At 34.3% G+C, this 20,892-nt stretch overlaps 1 protein-coding gene and 1 pseudogene across 4 annotated transcripts in view; both read right to left on the bottom strand.

Annotated features, from left to right (window-relative positions):
• The window catches only part of MND1 (meiotic nuclear divisions 1), a 78,115-nt gene that overhangs the window by 23,534 nt on the left and 33,689 nt on the right, over positions 1–20,892 (bottom strand). Inside the window, exons 6-9 of one of the 4 annotated variants that reach the window (XM_036233570.1) lie at positions 18,739–18,853; positions 10,029–10,073; positions 2,812–5,424; positions 347–446 (exon numbers count right to left, since the gene is read on the bottom strand). In XM_036233570.1, coding sequence (XP_036089463.1) covers positions 5,318–5,424; positions 10,029–10,073; positions 18,739–18,853 — 267 coding nt within the window. In that variant the 3' untranslated portion in view covers positions 347–446; positions 2,812–5,317. Of the gene's footprint in view, positions 1–346; positions 5,425–5,545; positions 6,140–9,912; positions 10,074–18,738; positions 18,854–20,892 lie in introns of those variants that run through there. The other 3 variants (XM_036233569.1, XM_036233571.1, XM_036233568.1) reach the window with 3 other exon arrangements.
• Positions 13,111–13,229, bottom strand: LOC118612732 (annotated as a pseudogene).

The following is a 20,892-nucleotide window of genomic DNA, read 5'->3' as shown; positions in this document are numbered from 1 at the left end:
AAACAAACAAATAGGCCATTTCAATCCCTGTAGATACAAACTGATTTTATTAGGGCACTTAAAGGCAAAATATTTGTTCCAGTTGACCTAAGGATCAAACCAAATCTGCTCGGATGGGAACTTGCTAAGCAAGTTAAACTCAGTCAGGTGTGGGTCCCCAGAGTACACATAACACAGAAAACACATGTAAGCAAGAAGTACGTTTACTTAAATTCGATAGCCACGACTGGCCAGAAAAAATTACACATCTGTTCAACTGAAATGCGTAAAAAGTTCCCATAGTTACTTTTCAAAATGTTATGAGAAACACGATGCCTTCCAAGTCCAGGCTTGCAAAATAACTCACCCTTTCTGCAGCAGGTCCAGTCTCTAGATTGGTAGGGTGTGTTTGAGAGAGATGTCTCTGAAAGCACTTAGCCTCGAACTTTTGAAAGCCAGTCTCTAACCTAGAGAAAATTGAACATTAATTATAAATTTGCTTTTTCATTAATAAATTCCACCTAAGAGGCAGTATTTTTTACAAGTTTGCTTTTGATAATAGAGTCCTAGCTCATTTTATACAAATTTTTTTGAATAAAAAATTACTCAAGTTCATTTCTGAAAACCCATAGAAAAACCAACTTAAAAAGTCCTGAAAGTCTTCCTCTTATTTTCTATAAAAATCAGCTCTGTCTGATGTTTCTCATATTGTTTTTAGAGGTTAAGGACTTCATGAAGAGAAATTTTATTTTTAATCAAGGAATTCATCCTTGAAACTTCCACAAATGTGCAAACAGATATGTTTAGAAATGTTCTTTGAAAATATGGCCTGAAATAGCATGAAACTAAAAACAAACCAAATTTCCATCAATTTTAGTATATCTTTCTGAAGGAATACTATGTGACAAGTAAAATAAACTTTTGAACAAAATTTTTAAACTTTTAAATGAAAAACAAAATAATGCTGATCCATGTGTATAAAATGATCTAATTTTTGTTCTTGTTCATTTGAAGTTATAGTTGAGTATCTTTAGAGACCAGATAGTCCCAATGTTATATAAGTAGCTTCAGAGCAAATGAAGTAAAGGAAAACTTCCAAATCTTTTTTAAGAAACGAGAATAATATTGATATCCAAATCTGTAAAGATAGCACATAAAGTTATAGGCCAGCATCACTTATAAATATGGATGCAAAAATTGTAAATAAAATGTCACAAAATAGACTCTAACATCACATTTAGAAAATAATACACTATGACCAAGTAGGTTTTGTGCCAGAAATATATGGATGGCTGAATATTAAAAAATATACTAATCATTCATCTTATTAATAGATTTAAGGAGAAAGATCATATGCTTATCTCCATAGATCGAAGAAGCCTCTGACAAATTCAACTATTCCTTATACAAATGCTTGAGAAAATAGAACTAGATGACTATGTCCTTAACCTTATAAATTACATATCATAAAAAGCAGGCATTTTACTTAATGCAGAAATACTAAAGACATTCCTACTAAGGTCAGAAACAAGACATAGATATTCTCTGTCTCCAATACAGGTTGACAAGTGGTATTAGCCAATGTAATTAGATAAAAACAGTTAGAAGCATAAGAATTAGAAAAGAAAAATCAAAAGTACGTTTACTTAAAGATGATATGACAGGACACCTGAAAAACCTCAGAGAATGAATTATGAAATAAACTCAAATAAAAAAGAATTTAGCAAGATAGCAGGATATAAAATACACAAAACCAATGGCCTTCAGATACATAACCAGTCAAAATAATAAAAGAAAACTCCATTTATGATAGCAACAAAAAAGATAAAATACTTAAGAAATGTGAAAAGTCTATTTGAAGAAAACTATAAAACTACTGGAAAAACTTAAAAGTAAACTTTAGCACATGGGAAGACATCCTTGTTCTTAAGATGTTTCATAATCATCAAGCTATGTGTTCTCCCTATGTTAATTTAGGAATTTGATACAATCTCAATTTTAAAAATAGCACCAGAATTTTTTTTTTCCTGAAATTTGAAAAGTTGACATTAAAGTTTGATCTCAAGTCAGTTTGTCGACTTGGAGCAAAGCTGGAACTTAAAGAAGAAAGCTCTACGCTAGCATCCCTCTAAGATCGAATCCCTGCCACTGGGCCAGCTCTGCTTACCTCCAGGCGATCTGCTGCCCTGGGAAACCACAGCAGGTCACTAAATCACCCAGTTTCCAAGAGAAGCTGAAAATCTCAGTTTGCATGTGAATATGTTGCGACTGATTTATATTAAAAATAAACGTTTGGGCAAAATAAAATATAACTTTGTAGGTCATATCCAGGCCACAAGCTGTCAAATTTTGACCTTTCAGAAGCTGACAAATATTTTCTGTAAAGGGTCAGATAGTAATATTTTAGGCTTCGTGGGCCACATACAACCTCTGTTGCAATATTCCTGTCTATTTTTACATCATTAAAAAAAGTAAAACGACATTCTTAGCTCAAGGGCTGTAAAATATAGGCCTTGGATTTGGCTCTCAAGATGGCAGCTTGTCAATCTTGGTAAATAGAAATTAACCTTCACAATCAACGAGCACTTCCAAAGATAGCCACATTGCTTGACCTCTCTCTCTCACATAGTTTTTTCTAAAAACCAGCTAGGGTAGTATTATATAAATGCACTACCAATTGACCATTTCATAATGAAGTATATTTTCCTCCTGTTTTATATTCGAAGTATATTTTCCTCATGTTTTATATTCAGGAAGCATATCCTGAAAGGGAGTTTTATGCAAAATTTTAAGATACCTTCCCACCATCTGTCACGTTTTAATTGCTCTTACCAAATGATGCCATATTAGCTGAAAAATGTTTTCCATTTTACTCCAATCATTTTCGAAAGACAGTATTATTGGGTTTACAATTTAGACTTCAATGCTCAAGAATTATTAGGGTGGTTCTTGCTTCTTGGCTGCCAGATATACTCATTTCCTTTTCTAATCCTTTAAAGAGAATCCTGTTTGATAAAGTTAAAAATAATAGCATCTATTTCGGTGACAGTCCAAGCACTTTATAATCCCATCAGACTAATGATGTGGCAAACATCAGAGGAAAAGTCATTCCGATTCATCCTTATGAATTGCTTCGGTCCTGGCACAACCTCAGAAGGGACATTTCGGTGATTTATCTGGCCCTGAATGATTGTGAAACGTACTAGGAAACTACAAAATCTCTTTCCTAGAATCACTTAAAAATAGGATTGTGAGATTTTAAAAATAACCACATGAGAATGTTGATAAGACGGACATCGGCTCTCAAATACCTTTTAAACCGCACAATTGAAAAGTTACTAGGATTATCAATTCTAACATTATATACTGAATCAAATTTTGTCCTAGATCACTAGTAAGTTGACTTTAGGTTGCCCCAAGTTGTACTCAGTCTTCAGATCAATAACAAAACCACCCCAGGATTAAGGATCCTAGAACTTGGCTAGACCGATGCCCCAGGACTTCTCGATCGGCATCTCTAATTTCAAAGAGCAAACTCAAAAGCAACCCTTAAAGATTAAGAAAAGTGATATGCTGGACTAAGCAAGCCAACTGTTAAGTACCAAAGTGAGCCAGCTGTTAAGCACAAAGATTAAATTACATAAACTACAATGAACTGTATTAAAAACAATGGTACTAAAACTAAAATCTCATCACTAATTATTTGACATTTTACCATTACCTATGTTCTGGAGATTATTAACATCTATTTTATCTGTACAGTAGAAAAAATACATAATAGTGTGCTACTAAGCATCTCTTCCCCACTCTGTATTGTTATCATATTGATAATCTGAAATTGACTATACTGGGGGTATTTATACCACACAAATAACCAAATACTACTATAAATCAGGCCCTGTCCCCTTTTTAAAGTCAGTTTAAACATGTATTAGAAAACTATTAGCTTAGGAGGATACCACAACCTCTGGTTAGCTCATGTACAGACCCCATTTCAGTCATTCTCATGCTGGCCCCATGAAATAAACTCAGTTAAAAAAAAGTTGCCTAAAGATTTATAAAATATAATCATTTAGGGATAATTAGAAATGGCTTCCTTTTTGAACACACATATCTTCTCTCTAAACAAGGAAGCATCTTTTCTAATAAATTGCAAGCTGGGTCTGAGAAATTTTGGAATTCTCACAATTAATGTTTTAGGCAAAGGCTTATGACCAGTTCTTTTTATTTTTTGTACTTTGTCATTCACATCAAATACTTTCTCCTGGGAGAAGAGCTGTTGTCCTAAGGCAATGGAAATGGCCTCAAGAATAAACAAAGATGGACCAATTTGCTCCCACCCACCTCCAGGAAGTGATTAAGTTGGCTCAGAGCAACTCCATGCAATACAAAGGCCAGATTCACTAACGAATGGCTTGGATGCCATTTGGGTCAGTTCAGAAATACGGAGTACCTCATTCAAGTTACTTAAAAGAATATCAAAATCGAACACTGAGGCAGAAAAAAAAAAGGTAAGGCATGTGTATAAAGGTCATTACACACGAGTTTAGATTTTTTTTTGTAAGTTCGCCTTAGAGTGCCTGCAAATACTCTAAATGCCTAAGCTTAACTGCAAAAAGATACACAGGACATACATTATTGTTAACCTACTTTTTAGGCAGCTGAAAAACTGCCTGAACTCTAGTCGGTGACACATGCTATACTAACACCGATATATCATCTCAAAGAAAGCACATAAATCAGGACAAAGGGCCACAAGCTTGTTCTTTGTAGTAGAAAGTCATCAAAAATTCAAAAGAATTTTCATGTCTAAGGAATTACTACCTAACTCTAAATTTGAGGAACGGCAATGTTCTGTATTTTTTTTTTTGTGGGAAATTTGCAAATATGATGCAGTATACTGAGAAGTAATCACACACATTTTCCACTAACTACTGAGAAATATAAAGCAGCCATTAGGGTTTTTAAAGGTTATTTCCAAGCACGTGTGAGTGTATGTGGACAACAGAGCCTTCGAAGGTACTCTCAGTTCTTAATATTTAATATTTGAATGAAACTAAAAAATGTTATCAAGTCATGATGGCTTTGAACTCTAAAAAAATTATCTGTAAACCTTATATGGACGGCTTTATTTGCACTATCCTTTGATGAGCTGTGTAGGAATATGGCTATCCTGCTTTTGATCAAAGAGTGAAAAACATCTATACCTTATACTTTATTTAAAATTAATAAAATGATAATCACAGTTACAGGCAAATGACAATTCCATACATTTGGTTGTATAACAAAAAATTTACATATTCACAAGCATATAAATCCTTTACCAACATCACACATTTTAGTCAATGTAGTCAAAGTCTTCTGGAATTCCAAAATTTTTATCAATTTTATTTTCTTCAAACCCAAACTTTCTTTTGGCCCAGGATTTTATTGCAAATATGTTATCTATAAAGGAAATAAAAAATATTTTTCAGAATTCAAGACACAATCATAAAACATTTCAAATATAATTATATCCATTGTTTTTACTTTTATTACTTTTGTAAGTATCAAAATAAGTAGTTTTCTGTATTTTCAAGAGTAATTAATTTCAGAAGAAAATATTTAATATTTTGAATAAACAAGTCATATTTAAAAATTCAGTAAATCAGTTGCTACAAAAGAATACCTGACTTAGGAATGATCCAAAGACAGGAAGAAGCTAAGGAGGCCTCTTCCACTTCGCCAAGGCAAGGCCAGGGCTGTCACCGGGGAAATCAGAGCTGCTCCTGTGCCTAGAGGGAACACTTCTTCTCTCCAGACCCTCTTCCCTCCCTGACACACAGTAATGGCTTCCAGACAATCAGATCAGCGTGTGGGAGAAGGGGTGAGGAGGGAAGGGGGTTCCCATCTCTAAAGACCACGGTAGGAACAGATGTATCTTCAGTGTCCTCGAGGGGGAATCTTAAAATGCATTTTACCACTGAAAGAGTGTTATAACTTCTTAAAAGAATTTATGCCGAGGAAATAAACTGTGTACGAAGATATATGGTCGAATCTTCACCCCTGCCTAATAAAATTAAAAAACGAAAGCAATCCATCCGTCTAATCTCACCTGGGAGGGCAAGTACCGCACAGGCAGCGAGGGCCACGGCAGCAGCGACGTGCTCACAGTGGCTGCCCGTGGGGAATGGGAACGGTGGCGAGTTTTTTTTTTTTTAAATTTTACACATTTTCTTTAACATGCACATACCACTTTTATACTGAAAATGTATTATAAATACAGAAAAGTAACGGTATAAAGTTTTCTGGTTCAGAGCAGTCTATAAATGTTACGCACTGTATTAGTGGTGATAATGAAGTAAAAGGTTAAAATAGGTAGGTTCTTTGGCGTATTAAGGGTAGAAGTGTGTCGTCTCCCCCAAATGCGTGTGTTTTAGTCCTAATCCCCAGTACCTCTGAATGTGTCTGTATTTGGAAATTGGGTCTTTAGAGAGGTGTTTAAGGGAAAACAAGCCTGTCGTGTGAGCCCTATTCAATCCGGCTGTTGTCCTTTTAAGAAACGAAAACACAGACACAGTAAGATAGTAGGGTCATGAACAGAAAAGACCACGTGTGGACACGTGAGAAGGTAGCCATCTACAAGCCAAGAAGAGAGAGTTCTCAGAAGAAACCATGATTTTGAACTTCCAGGTTCCAAAACTGTGAGAAAGTAAGTATCTTCTGTTTACGCCGCCCAGTCTAAAGTACTTGGTTATGGTATCCTTAGCAAATTAATATATGGAGTTTGATCATTTTTAAAAATATTGTTTTAAGAAGTTTAATTTCAGGTATGAAATAACAATAACTAAATGTTTGGAATGAAGCTCATTTCTAAGGCTAATACTAATACACCAAACAGAATAATGTTAAAAAATATCCTGATTTCTTTCAATTAATTATAGAATATCAATAGATATTAAATCTTTACTTTTTACACACAATCTAAAACAAATCTGTACTTTTCTTAAGGATCTAAGAGAGAAAACTAAATGCTAATAGCATGAAGTACTCCAGAATGATCTGTTTAGTTTTACTAGTCTCTACACAACTTAAACATTCTTGTCAACGTCAGACAAATACTTGGAGGGCCCACTGCTACATGAGACAGGCATTAAGGGTATTACAGGTATTCCAGAATGTAGAGAGCCCATGCCTCAATTTGAAAGAATAGAGAGAGAAAAATCAATTTATTACTAAAGATTTCAAATATGGATGTTAGAGAGAAAAGATCAAGTCCTCTGTGTACAGCTTTCAGAACAGGCTCCAAGAGCACAGAAAGATTTCCAGGAAATGAGAGAATGGATGACAGTTTGGAAGTAGAAAGTCTGGAGAAATGAACTTCAAACCTAGATCTGAAGAGAACAGAATGAGGCACTACAGTAAGCCGATGAGCTTTTGCAGGAAGGAGTTCTTGATTCACATGAGGCCAAGAAACCATTACAATCCTTATATGGTTAAAAACAAAAGAAACAAATAAAAGCCTCTCCACAACGATGCTTAATGGACCAATTCAAAAAGACTCTATTGAACAAGTCCTTGGGCCACTGGATGTCTGCTTCAAGACAATGTCACCCACAATCCTGACAGTTCATCTCCCATCAAATAACTTTACTATTATGTGGAAATTTTTGTAAATGGATTAAAAAAACAGTGTTCTATGTTTTTGTTTTGTTTCGTTTTTAAGAAATAGCCTCAAGACTGGTAAAATTCCTGTTAATTAATATGGTGGCATACCCAAGCTATGCATAGGAATGTGACGGGTAATATGTGCATGAGTCTCTGTTAGGACTTTATAACTTCTGTTTCCGCTCACTCATTAAGACGCCTCTCACACAAAATCATAAAAAGTCTCCCAGCTTAGTTATTAAGCAAGGTGTTACATAATCTGTTAAATGACATTTAAAGTGCATTTACTGTCACAAATCATTTAGATGGGATTTTTTTTAGTTATGCTCTGAGGTAATATCTCATTCTATAAAACTGAAATACTAAATTACTGAACAGTAAATATCTCAATTCTAGATAGACTTTAGGAACTTTTTAAGTAAAAAGACCAACCTTAACTAATAATTACATAACAATCTTTAGTTCTAAGTATTACTGACGTTTTCTTCTTGTTTGTCTTGAAGACTGAGAAGTTTTCTGAGATGTAATTTGTTTTACCTCCATGATCTTTTCATAACACTTTTATGATGGAAGGAGCAAGTTGTAACCTCAATTGGAAATATGGTTCTTAACAGCTGTTTCTGCTGTTCTAAAAATATCTTCCTTCCTACATGATTTTAAAAGTTCCAGGTTCTTTCTCAGCTAATAACATAGAGGGGAAAAGTTGTTCAAACATTTTTTTAAATTATAATTTTGGGAGTTTATGATCAACTGGAATACATGAAAAGATATTTTTGAGAAGGAAGAAAGAATTATTTGTTTACCTATGCGTCTAATGTGCTAAAAGGCTTACTGTCTTATTTAATCCTCCTGAAATGTGAGGTAGATATTATCCACATTGAATAGAGGAGGAATTAAGTTCAGAGAAGTTCAATAAGTCAGTGCAAATAAGGAGCACAACCTGGATTCCTTTCAAAGTCAAGTTCTTTTAGTCATATACACAGGCTGCCTGTTCCTACCATTTGTTGAGCTGCTGTGCTGAGAACTACTGAGAGAAAGTATTTTGTGACTCATCTTATCTTTAACCTAAAAACTTTCTTGCTCTTTTTCTCACTCAAAATTCTGTATTTCTCCAATCCATACAATAGGACTATATTTATTATTTATTTATATTTTATCGGACACGAATTTCATTATTCTCTTTTCTTTAATGTTTGTTGCTTTCACCCCACTCTGTTCTTATCGCTAAAATATTACATTATTTAGGAAATAACTTTGAAATAAATAAGACTGTAATTTTATAGGAACCAACGGCCAATTACATTGATTTTATCGATCTACTTAATTCTAAAATAGACAGGAAAAATGATTCCAAAGTTTTTTGTGAAATACAGAGGCCTGGACATGGAGTTGGGAAAACCTGGCTCAATCTCTGTTCTTCTAGTGACTCATCACCTTTGACTTAAAGCAGTCACTTTAAGCTTTCTGATCCCTGTGTTAATGCAATCTTATCTAATCTCTCCCACAAAACCAGAATGAGGATGAGTAACACATGTGAAGGCTTTATCAACTCCTACCAGGATGAACCAGTTCAATTACCATTATTTTAATTAAATACTGGAAAAACATTAGTATAATTTTCAGACAGGTTTTAACAATATTAATTATACTTGTATATAATTCATAACTATCATTATTAACATTCTTCTAAACTTTAAGATACATAGATAATCCCTTATTATTTCATATTTCTTAGAATTTCTCTGCTGTAGACCAGAGGATATATCCATTGGCGAATGGATTGAGACATTTACAGAAGGCAGGTATACAGAGAAGACTATTGCATAGTGGGTAAGAGCTTGGATTCCGGAATCAGTAAAGCTGGATTCTTAAACTGACCACTTTAAGTCAATTCTTGTTCCATGGCCTAGCATCTGTGTGACCATGGGCTCTTGATGGTCTCAGTTTCATCGCTAAAATTAGGGATAATAATCCTATCTAACTCACAAGATCGTTGTAGAGATATAGACACCTTTTACAATGCCTGGCTTATAGTCAGCTGTCAATCAATGTTAGCTGTTGTTATTATTAGCAAGAAGACAAATCTTTAGGATTCTATGGAAGTCTTAAAGTTAAGTGATTAGCTCAAGTGACATCCAGAAAAGTTACACAAAAGCTAAACTGGAAGCAATCACTGGTCTTTCGAAAATACCTTATACTTTACAAAATGACTAATAATAAGATTTTTAAAAGCAACCTTAAAGAACTAAAATGATTTTAGATATAAAAAGCCTGTTTAATACATACATTTCCAGAAATGTCTTCTCTTGAACAAAACCAGGCACAAGAACTTCTGTATTTCACATCATGGCAAGTGTGGAAGGAGTTTAACTACAGTTCAGCAGTGCCATTATTATACATACCAGTCCATCTGTTAGCAGCTTCTTTGGCTACTTCATTTGCTTGACCTGGAGGGTGGTAAATACACACACATATAATCATTTTCATCTATCTATAGATTCTTTTTCTTGTATGAACAAAAGGTTATACAAAGAAAATGGCTGTGGGGGAAAAAAAGCTCAAATAGTGACATTGTATCTCACAAACCTGCTTACTTTCCCATGGAAATTCTGGATAGTTGCATTTACATTAGTCATTAATAGAAAGTCAAAGTGAACCATTTCCCTTTCCTAAATGTCCATTGTTATTGTGCTTGCTCCTTTAAAGACAACATATAAGTTGAACTGAGATGTTTCTCAAACAATTCACATCAAAAGAAGATAAACTAATTTAGGTTTAACAGTAAGGATTTTAATGTATTGTATATATATGACAGATCACAATAAACCTGACCTTAAAAAATTTTCAATGGTCACATATTAGCCCTATAGGGGAAAATATTTACTTTACATTTAATTATACATCTTGCTATTAAATCTATCTGTACCTATATCTTTCAAGTTATTCTACACAGCATATAACAATGCTTTGATCAACTAGGTATTAATATTATTTATAATGATGGCATTTATTTAAAGATAATTTATATGCCACAGAATTCACTATATGAAAGTATATAATTCAGTGGTGTTTAGTATAGTCACATGGTTGTATAACCATCACCCTTAATTCTGGAACATTTTTATCACCCAAAAGGAAATTCCATATCCATCAGGAGTCACTCCACATTCTTCTTCCCATAGCCACTGGACACTACTTACCTGCTTTTCATCTCTGTAGATTTTCCTGTCCTGGACATTTCATATAAATGAAATCATGCAATATGTGTCTGGCTTCTTTGACTTAGCAAAATGTTTTCAAGTTTCATCCATGTTGTAACATATATCACTACTCCATTCCTTTTTATTGACAAATAATATTCCATTGAATGGATATACCACATTTTGTTTAACTAGTCATCAGTTGATAAGACATTTGGGTCATTATTGTAATGTGAATAATTTAATAATTTTTATGTGAATATGTTTTCAATTTGGGTACGCACCTAAGAATGGTATTGCTGGCTCAAATGATAACTTTATATTGTATTTTTGGAAAGAGATAAATTATTTTTTAAAGTGGCTGTATCATTTTAATAATCCCCTCAATAAGAGTTCCAATATTTCCATATCTTCAACAATTATTTTTCATTCTTTTTATTATAGTCATCCTAACTAGTGTGAAGTAGTATCTTATTGTGGTTTTGATTTGCATTTCCCTGATGACTAAAAATGTTGAGCTTCTGTTCATATGCTTATTGGCCTTTGCCCATGTTTAAATTCTTTTTAAAATTGAGTTGTAAGACTTAAATATATATATATTTTTGGATATTGGAGACTTCTCAGATATAAGATTTGCAAATATTTTCTCCCATTCTGTGGGTTTTCTTTTTACTTTCTTGAGACTTACTTTGACACACAAAAAAAGTGGTAAATTTTGATGAAGTTACATTAATCTACATTTCCTTTGATTGCCTGAGCTTCTGGTGTCATATCCAAGAAACTGTTTCCTAATCCAAGGATACACCTATGCTTTCTTCTAAACATTTAATAGTTTTGGCTCCTACACATAGGTCTGATTTAGGTGAGTTAATTTTTAAATATGGTTTGAGGTGGGAATCCAGGTTGATTCATTTGCATGTGGATAAGCAGCTGTGCCCAGCATCACTAGTTGAAAACACTATTAGTTCCTCATTGGAAGGTCTTGGCACCCTTGTTGAAAATCAACAGGGTTTATTTCTGGACTTTCAACTCTATTCCATTAACCTACGTGGCTATCCTTACACCAGTATCACACAATATTGATTGCTGTAGTTCTGTAGTAAGTTTTTGAAACTGGGAAATTTGAGTCTTTCAACTTTGTTGTTCTTTTTCAAGATTCTTTTGGCTTTTCTGGGTCCCTTGAATTTTCATAGGAATTTTAAGATCAACTCGTCAACTTCTGAAAAAAGCAGTTGGAATTTTGATAGGTTTTACACTGACTCTGTAGATAAATTTAGGGAGTTTTTTCATCTTAACAATATTAAGCTTCCGTTCCATGAACACACAATATCTTTGTATTTAATAGGTCTTCAATTTCATTCAGTACATCTTGGACTTCTTTGATTAGTTTTACTCCTATGTATTCATTTTGCTAGTATAAAGGAATTTTTTATTAATTTAATTTTTAGAGCATTCTAGTATATAAAATGCAAGTGATTTTTGTATTTTGATTTTGTATCTTGCAACCTGCTGACCTCACTTATTAGCAGTAATAGGTTTTTACTGTTGTTAAGGTTGTTCTGTTTTGGTGGATTGTTTAGGGCTATCTACCTAAGACCATGTTAACTGTAAATAGAGATAACTTTACTATTTCCATTTCAATGTAGATACGATGTTTCTTTTCTTGTCTAATTACCCTGGCTTGAACTTCCAGTATAATGCTGAATAGAAGTGGTGAGAGTGGACATTCCTGGATAAAGCATACAGTGTTTCACCATTCAATATCATTAGCTGTGGATTTTATCTGGATCTTTTATTAGATTCGGGAAGCTCATTCCTATTCATATTTTGTTGAGTGTTTTATCATGAAAGAATGTTGGATTTTGTTAAATATTTTTTCTTTGTCTATTAAGACAATGATGTAGATGGGGTTCCTCCACCTTTATTCTATAAGTACATTGTATTTGGTTGATTTTTGTTTGCTGAACCAACCTTGCACGGCTGGGATAAATGTCAGTTAATCAGGGTTTATAATCCTTTTTATATACTGTTCGATCTGATTTGCTAGTATTTTGTTGAGATTTCTTATATCGACATTTCATAAGCAATATTTATCTATAGTTTTCTTATGATGTCTTTGTCTGGTTTTAGTATCAGGTAATACTGACCTCAATAAGTTAGGAAGTGTTTCTCTTCTAATTTTTTCTTTGAAAAGTTAATTCTTCCTTAAACTGGAAGAATTCTCTAGTGTAGACTAGGGTTTTCATTGCAAGAAGTTTTCTGATTTCTTTTTATTTATTTTTTACGCCTACAGCACCTGGTCTTCCTAGGCAGTCTCCCATCCAAGTACTAACCAGGCCTGACCCTGCTTAGCTTCAGAGATTAAATGGGATCGGGCTTGTTCAGGGTGGCATGGACATTGATGAAGTTTTCTGATTTCTAGTTCAATCTCTTTACACGTTATACATCTATTTAGTCTATTTCTGCTTGAGGCAGTTTTGGTAGTGTGTATCTTTCTAGGAGTTTGTATATTTCATCTAGTTTATCAAATCTGTTGACATATAACTGCATTTCCTTATAATCTTTTTTATTTCTATAAGGTCAATAATAATGTCCCCTCTTTCATTCCTGATTTTAGTAATTTGAATCTTCCTTTTTTCTTGGTCATTCTAGCTACAGGTTTGTCAATTTTGTTGATCTGTTTAAACAACCAACTTTTGGTTTCATTGATGTTCTCTTGTTTTTCAATTCTCTATTAATCTTATTTCTTCTTTATTCATTGTATTTCCTTCTTTCTGCTTGCTTTAGGTTTAATTTGTCCTCTTTTTTCCGGTTTCTTAAAGTGGAAGACTAGGTTACTGATTCAAGTTTTTTCTGTTTTTTAACACAGACATTAAAATGTTAATAAATTTCCCACTGAGCAATGCCTTTTGACATCCCAGGGTGTGTTGAGGCATGTGCCAACACTCAGCTAGGCAATTTACGACTCTGCCTTAGCTCTCACTTCCAGCTTGCACAGTGTCAAGGTCAGCTAGAGGCGGGAAATTAGGACCTTCTTGGGTCCTTCCTGAGAGTGTGCACAGGTCTATGCATGCATATGGCCTTCTAGATTTCCAGGAATATGTTGCTTTTTAAGGCACCTATGAACATCTTTTAGCCTCTCCTTTTAAGCTTGTAGGTAGTCTATTGTTTGCCTTAATTGTTTTTCATTATCTAAGACAGTTGCAAAGATAAAACTCTTGCCTGTAATTGTTTTAGACAAATGCTCCCCAGGGAGAGGCTGTTAGCACTAGGCAGGCTCTAAGCCAGGTCAAATAAAGACAGTCCTTTCTATTAGTGGCTTTCAGGTGAACCATCAGCGATATCAAAAAATGACAAATCTTTAAGACCCAACTTTCGTTCTGCTCCCTCTTATACAGGAATGCAGGGCTGTTATTTCTCAAGGTTGCAGTTTAGGGGTTAAACACAGAGCAAGTTAAAACACCTATTTTTCCTAAAATTCAGCCATTTTTCTTAAATAGGCAAATCTTTGGTTTGTTTTTAGAATCCTGGCAAAGTTGTGACAATTTTTGCCAGCTTTCATGGAAGGGTAAATTTTCAGAGATCTTTATTCTACCGCTTGTTTCTAAGAAAATTTCTTAAGTACTTCTAAGATTTATTTTCAAGTATTTTTGTGGAAATTCATTTTTTATTACAGCTTATTTTATCTGTTCTCAAGAAAGGGTCACGCAGCTAAAATTAAAATTCATTTTTTATAACTTATTGCTTTTACTTCTTACTTCTTGGATATCTGCAAGTGATCTTGCTAATACTTGCTTAATGATATCAATCATTCAACTGACTTGATGAAAAATAAGTATTCCTTGCAGAAATTATGGAAGAATAAGGAAGAGATAATACACAGCCAAGTCTATAAGAACATAAAAGTTATAGCTATTATCAGCAGAAAAAATGTTTCAAAATAAACCACGACAGAATTAAAGATAAGCCTGATTGTTGTAATAGGGGTACTATGGCCACGCTAAGAACCAAATCCTATTAAAATCAATTTGTGAAACTTATAATCCTTTAATCGAGTTTAATCTGTCTGCAATACATGATAGCTGAAATCCTATAAAACCCTTCATTATCAAAAAGCACATTTTATAAACAATAATCCCATGGCGGAAAGAGGATTTGAGGTGAGTAGAGGTTAAAGTCTAAAAAAGTTCTCTAGATTTAGTGATAACAAGACCACTGCTATTTACTACTTATATGTTTAAATTTCTTAAATCTGTGGGTTATAGTTAGCCTTTATTTCTGATGTTAATTTAACTTGATATTTCTTTAGATATTTTTTCTGACCTGGAAACCTTCCTCCCCCACAACATACACTCCTTTTGAGACTCTGCTTACACATATATTAGGTCACCTGAAGTTGTCCTACATCTCACAAATGCTGTATTAATTTTAAAACTTAATTTTTCTGAGTTTCATTTTGGATCGTTTCTCTTGCTAAGTCTTCAAAAGTACTAACCTTTCTTTTGCAAAATTTAATCTTGTTAATCCAATCCAGGGTATTTTTCATTTCGGACACTGAAGAGTATTTATCTCCTAAAGTTTGACTTGAGTATTTTTTTATATCTTCCATGGGTCTACTGAACTTTTTAAACATATAAAATACAGTTCTAACAACTTTTAATGTTATGGCCTTCTAATTCGACTATTTGTGGCATTCTGGGTCAGTTTTCATTGAAGGATTATCCTCGTTAAGGATCATGTTTTCTATTTCCTCATATGATAATCTTTCACTGTATGCCAGACCTTATGAATTTCATTTTGTTGGGTGCTAGACATTTTGTACTCCTATAAATATTCTTCAACTTTGTTTTAGGATGCCAAAAGTTACTTTGAAATAGATATGCTTTTAAGATTTGCTCTTATGGTTTGTTAGGTGGGTTAAGAGCAGGCAAGACCTTCTTGAGTGCTCTACTCAATGCCTTATGACATAAATTTTTTTCAATCTGGCTGATAAGAATAGGCATTATTCCTGGCCCTATGTGAGTGCTTAGAACTGTTCCTTCTAATCCTGAGACTGTTCTTTCCAGATGTGGGTAGTTTCCTCACACGTGCACTAAATACTTGAGGGGAACCCTCCACAGATACCCAGGGTTCTCTTTCTATGTAACTCTCTTCGCCCCAGTATGCTGGCTGGCCTGTAAACTGTAGCCACATCGGTCTTCCTGATTCTCAGTGTCATCTCTTCAACGAAAGGCGTCTGCAGAGCTCTGCCTAAGTTCTCCTTCCTTGTGCCTCAGCCAGGAAACTCAACAAAATAAGCCGGAACACCTGGAAGGCTTACTGTGTTTGTTTCCTTTCTCAAGAATCACTCTTCTTTGTTGTCTGATACCAAGTATCTTGAAAAACCATTATTTCGTGTGTGTATGTGTGTGTGTGTATGTGTGTGTATACATTTTTTTTCAGGTGGGAGGATAAATCCAGTCCTTTACTACTCTATCTTGGCTGGAAGTATAAGTGCCACATTTGAATAAAGTTTTGTTAGCCATTCTGAATTTTAAAAGCAGAGGAACTGCACATTTCACTATAAAAGTATGGACTGAAGTAGATGAAAAATTCTTTTTACAGGTATACAAACTGACAATTTATTTTCCTTCAGATTGTAGTTTGGCTGTTTCCCATCAAAAAGATATTCTACCTTCAAATCAAAAATATATTTACAGAATAATGTAATTATCCTACATATCTAGTATGTATTAAATATGTTGTAATTTTCTATAATTAATGTGTTCTATAAAATTACATAATATTTTTTAATGAAGAATAAAATAGCACAAAGCTGGGAATGAAGAACTTATCCTCTCCTTCCCCTACTAAGATCGGAAATGTACAATGTGAAAATGTCAAAAATTAATACATCCATAATAGAGCCACCATTACAAATTCTAAAGGATCCAAATATAGATCTATCTTATGTGGCTGCATAAATAAATATTAAAAGATAATCTAGGTCTGATGTAGAGGAAGAATGGTAAAAGTCTCTTAATTCTAAACCAGAAAACGTTTTCTTTGCATTCAATTAGACCTCATATCTATAATACGCATTCACGTTGGTATGTTTTCCTTGGGTTGCGAGACAAATTACCAAGCTTTTAAATTCAAGAGTAAAGATGGACAGCAGAATTCAGGAAACCAGTATAAAATTAGTTACAACTTCATCAGCTATGCCATTCTACTCTGCAGAAAATCCATCACCCTTCCTATATCTTGAAATTTCCTCAAGTTCAATTTTTCAAGAGGTAATGCATTTGCTAAAATTGCTGCTTGATTTATAGGTATAAGAAATGGTAACATTTGAAATTATATACCTGAAATAAAAGTTTTCCCACTTCGTGAATCGGTCTGGCACGATTCTCTATCCCTGTTGATTTTCTGTACCTCAAGACGACCCAGTGCCTTAGCATCGCTATCGGTACAGTCAGAGTAATTTTATAAGCCTAAATAAGAGTTTTCGCCATTCCTGATAGGAGAGAAGTAATCAAACTTATGAAAAGTACTATAAAAATCGGTCGTAAGTAGAAGTCAGGGTCAGCTAACCAGGGAAACAGCTGTGGCAATACAATGAGGACCACGAAGTAGAAAAGCAGAAGGCCTGACTGGGTATGGCTAAGAGTTTGGGGTCCTGTACAGAAAAGAGAATAAACAGGTAAGCAAAGAGTTGGTACTTCACAGAAAAAGTCCAAGAATTACTCAAAACTGACATCAGGAAGAAAGGCGGGACCAGGAAAGAGTAATAAATGAAAGACAGGTGAAGCATGAGCAGGCCTTGCTTCCTGGTGGTAACCTCCTACCTGTCTCCTGCTGCTCTGATGTGTGTGTGTTCACAGAGGGTCATTTGATATGTGATAAAACTTTAAAACAGATTACAGTGGTTAATTTTGTAGAGGAAGATGTGGTTAGCACTTTCTTCTGCAGGATGATGATAAATGAAATGAATCTGTGGGCGGGATGAAGCACTAACATGTCTCCCCTAATACTTAATTTACAAAAAATGACTGGCTCAGGGGAATTCTTCTGCCTGTGCCTCTCTGAGGCAGGCTGTGTCCAGGCTGTGTGCTATTTGTATGTGAAGGTGCCTCCTGGAGCTGTGCAAAGTGGAGACCTGTCTCTAAAATTAAGTTTGACTTTAAATTACACTAACTGAGGAGCTTAAAATTTTTTAATGGTAAAGAATACCACCAAAGAGAGTTTAATTATAATCAAACTATTCCTCGGTTAATTTTAAAGTGACAAATATTTTCAGTTTCTCTCAAAGCCTTCAAGAATATAATATCAGTTTTTCTGAAAGTTTCACTTGGTGAAGTTCACTAAATGAAAAGACAGGTTAAGAAAGAAAAATGCGAAGTTATGTATATTTTCCTAAGCAATTAAATGTGTGTCTTTTATAATATACTTTTTCATTTCCTCAAATATTCACGTCTATCTTTACATAAGTATGTAAAAATCATTCAAAATGAAGCTTTGGGGACTCTGATTTAAAAGTAGGGCAAAATATCATTAGTATATTCAAAAGGGAAGTCAATGCACAGACTGATTTTCTGCAACTTGCAAACTCTTATATGTTTCCTATCATTTTTCCTAGACGATAATGGTGGATTTCTTCCTAGAGTTAATGTACTTGGGGCCAGCTTAGCTCTTCCTCAGACTCCTCAGTTCCCTAAGTTTATACTTCATGTCTATTTTCCTTACCCCATCGCCTTCCTTACTCTTGAAATGCTTAATTTCAAAGTTGTCACTGTTCGATGCTTTAAACATAAATGAAGCACTAATACTGTTAATGGCTTTATTTTCTCATATACATGGAGATGGTTACCAGGCAAATAGAAGTATAAAGTCTCTTTCGAAGCTAAAAATCCTCAAGATGTGATACACTTACGTATTTCTTCCACGACCTGCGGGTCACATTCTTTGTACTTTTCCACTTCTGTCTTTAGCTGTTCCCTTTGTTCTCGAAGTGAAGAAAGTTCTTTTGCTAACATGGTTCGCTCTTCCTGCATTCACAATAGTTTATGTACAGTTAAGACACACAAAATGTATAAAAGCTATACATTTTATAGACATTTTCATTTTATTTCTCATAACTGTGATCATATTATATGTACACATACATATATTTATAGTATAAAAACAAACTCAATTCTCATTTTTCTCTGACATCTCAAACATCTTTTAAATATACTAACTGAAAGGGACTTAATATGTAGAATAGAATGCTCATAAATAGATAAGAAGTTACCAATTATGTATGAACTCAAAGACTATGGCATCGTACATTAGCAAAAAAATTATACCGCCTCTTCGGTAGTTTCACAAGATTGTCTCTTTATATATAAGTCATATTTACGATAACATCGATCATCATATAATTTTCTCTAAAAGTGTTCTAGATGATTTTTCAACTTTTAAGGATAACCTTTAGAAATATTTAAAGATATTAGAAAGAATAGTAGCTTGTGGTCTCCTATCACCTGTCACTTTCCTTTAAAGCTAAATCAGAATACAACTTTCAAACACACTATGACCCAATCAATGGCATGTGAAATGTCCAGCCACAATTCTGACTAACAGGTAGAAGCTATAGTGCTACAGGTATTCAATTCATATGTGCGAAACCTGAAAATTAAATCCAAATGAAAATCAAACACTGGCAAAGGTTATGGTACAGAATCATAGGATGTCTGAGGCACAACCAAGTAGTTCACACTGCCTAATAATACTTGCTAGCTTGTGTTTTTGTACTTGAATTTTTGTTTTTTTTTTTCCTTTAGCTGTTCTCTTTGGTTCCAAGGTGAAGAAAGCTCTATGTCAGTTACAATTTGTACAAAAGAACGCATGTTTAGAGCAGCAGAGTCCAACGGGACTCTGCAATGATAGAAATATTCTAGATCCACGCTCTCAAATGCAGAAAGCATGAGCCGCATTTGTCTACTGAGTATGTGAAATGTGGCTATTGGTACTGAGAAACTGAATTACATTGTTTTAGTTTCAACATAAATAGCCATATATGAGTGTATACCATATTAGCACAGCTCAGGAGAGATCTTAAAATAACTACAATACAATATACGATGGTCATTATTTGCCATCCATACCCAAATTATACGTGCTCCACAATGAAAAATGAGACGAGAAAAAGCCAATGAAGACAGGGAGAAACAAGCGGGGAATACCCATGTGGTACAATGGCAGTTCTCCAGACACCCTCAAATGGGAGCCACCTCAGAATGCTTTCAGCACTGAGATCTTTGTCAAATTACTTAACCTTTTTGTGCCTTCGGCAACTCAAAAAGTAGCTACCTCCTTGGACTGTTGGCAGAATTCAATAAATACATAATACATGTTTAGAACAGTACCTGCCCGACTCATAGTAAGCAGTAGAGTCATGTTAGCTATTTCTCCATCATCATTGTCAACATCACCACCATAAATAATACTAAGGAGACAGGGGTTATGGAGTTCTGAAAATCCTGATGGTGAGCTCAGGATGAACACAAAGAGTTCGTCTTGCTCAGGAGTCTTTCTGGACTACCACACTCTTGATAGCCGCAGGAACCAACTCGGTTTGCGACTGTTTTTTTCCTAGTTGCAATGGTCCCAGTGGGCTAGGTAGCACTCAGCAGATTGGGTGACAACTTGAGGGCACAGGTATGTCACCATTAGCTGAAGGTGCTTCTATAAGTTATTGCCAATGTTAAAGAAGAAAAGGACCAACTGAAGAAGAAAACAGCTTCGAGATTATGTCCAGAACTTACTTTCCCTTGCATATTCTTCAGAAATCACCATTCTTCAATTCCTATCTGTGACTATGCTATTTGCATGAAAGAAGGTATGCGAAATAACTGAAAATCAGAAAGCCACTGTAAACCTTTTCTACAACGTGACAAGTTTTTGAGTCTCTTTCACAATCAAGTGGTACAAATAGAGAGGCCTAGATGGAATGCTTAGCAGTTCATGTTGATCTTCGATATTTTCTCAAGTTATAAATCCATAGCTGAGATGATGGAACTAGAACGTAAAGTGATTTTTAAAA

This window comes from Rousettus aegyptiacus, unplaced genomic scaffold (assembly GCF_014176215.1).
Source record: "Rousettus aegyptiacus isolate mRouAeg1 unplaced genomic scaffold, mRouAeg1.p scaffold_m13_p_16, whole genome shotgun sequence".
In the NCBI taxonomy this organism is placed as follows: Eukaryota; Metazoa; Chordata; class Mammalia; order Chiroptera; family Pteropodidae; genus Rousettus; species Rousettus aegyptiacus.
The sequence above is the reverse complement of the archived record's forward strand: the minus strand, read 5'-3'. Positions and strand labels throughout refer to the sequence as shown.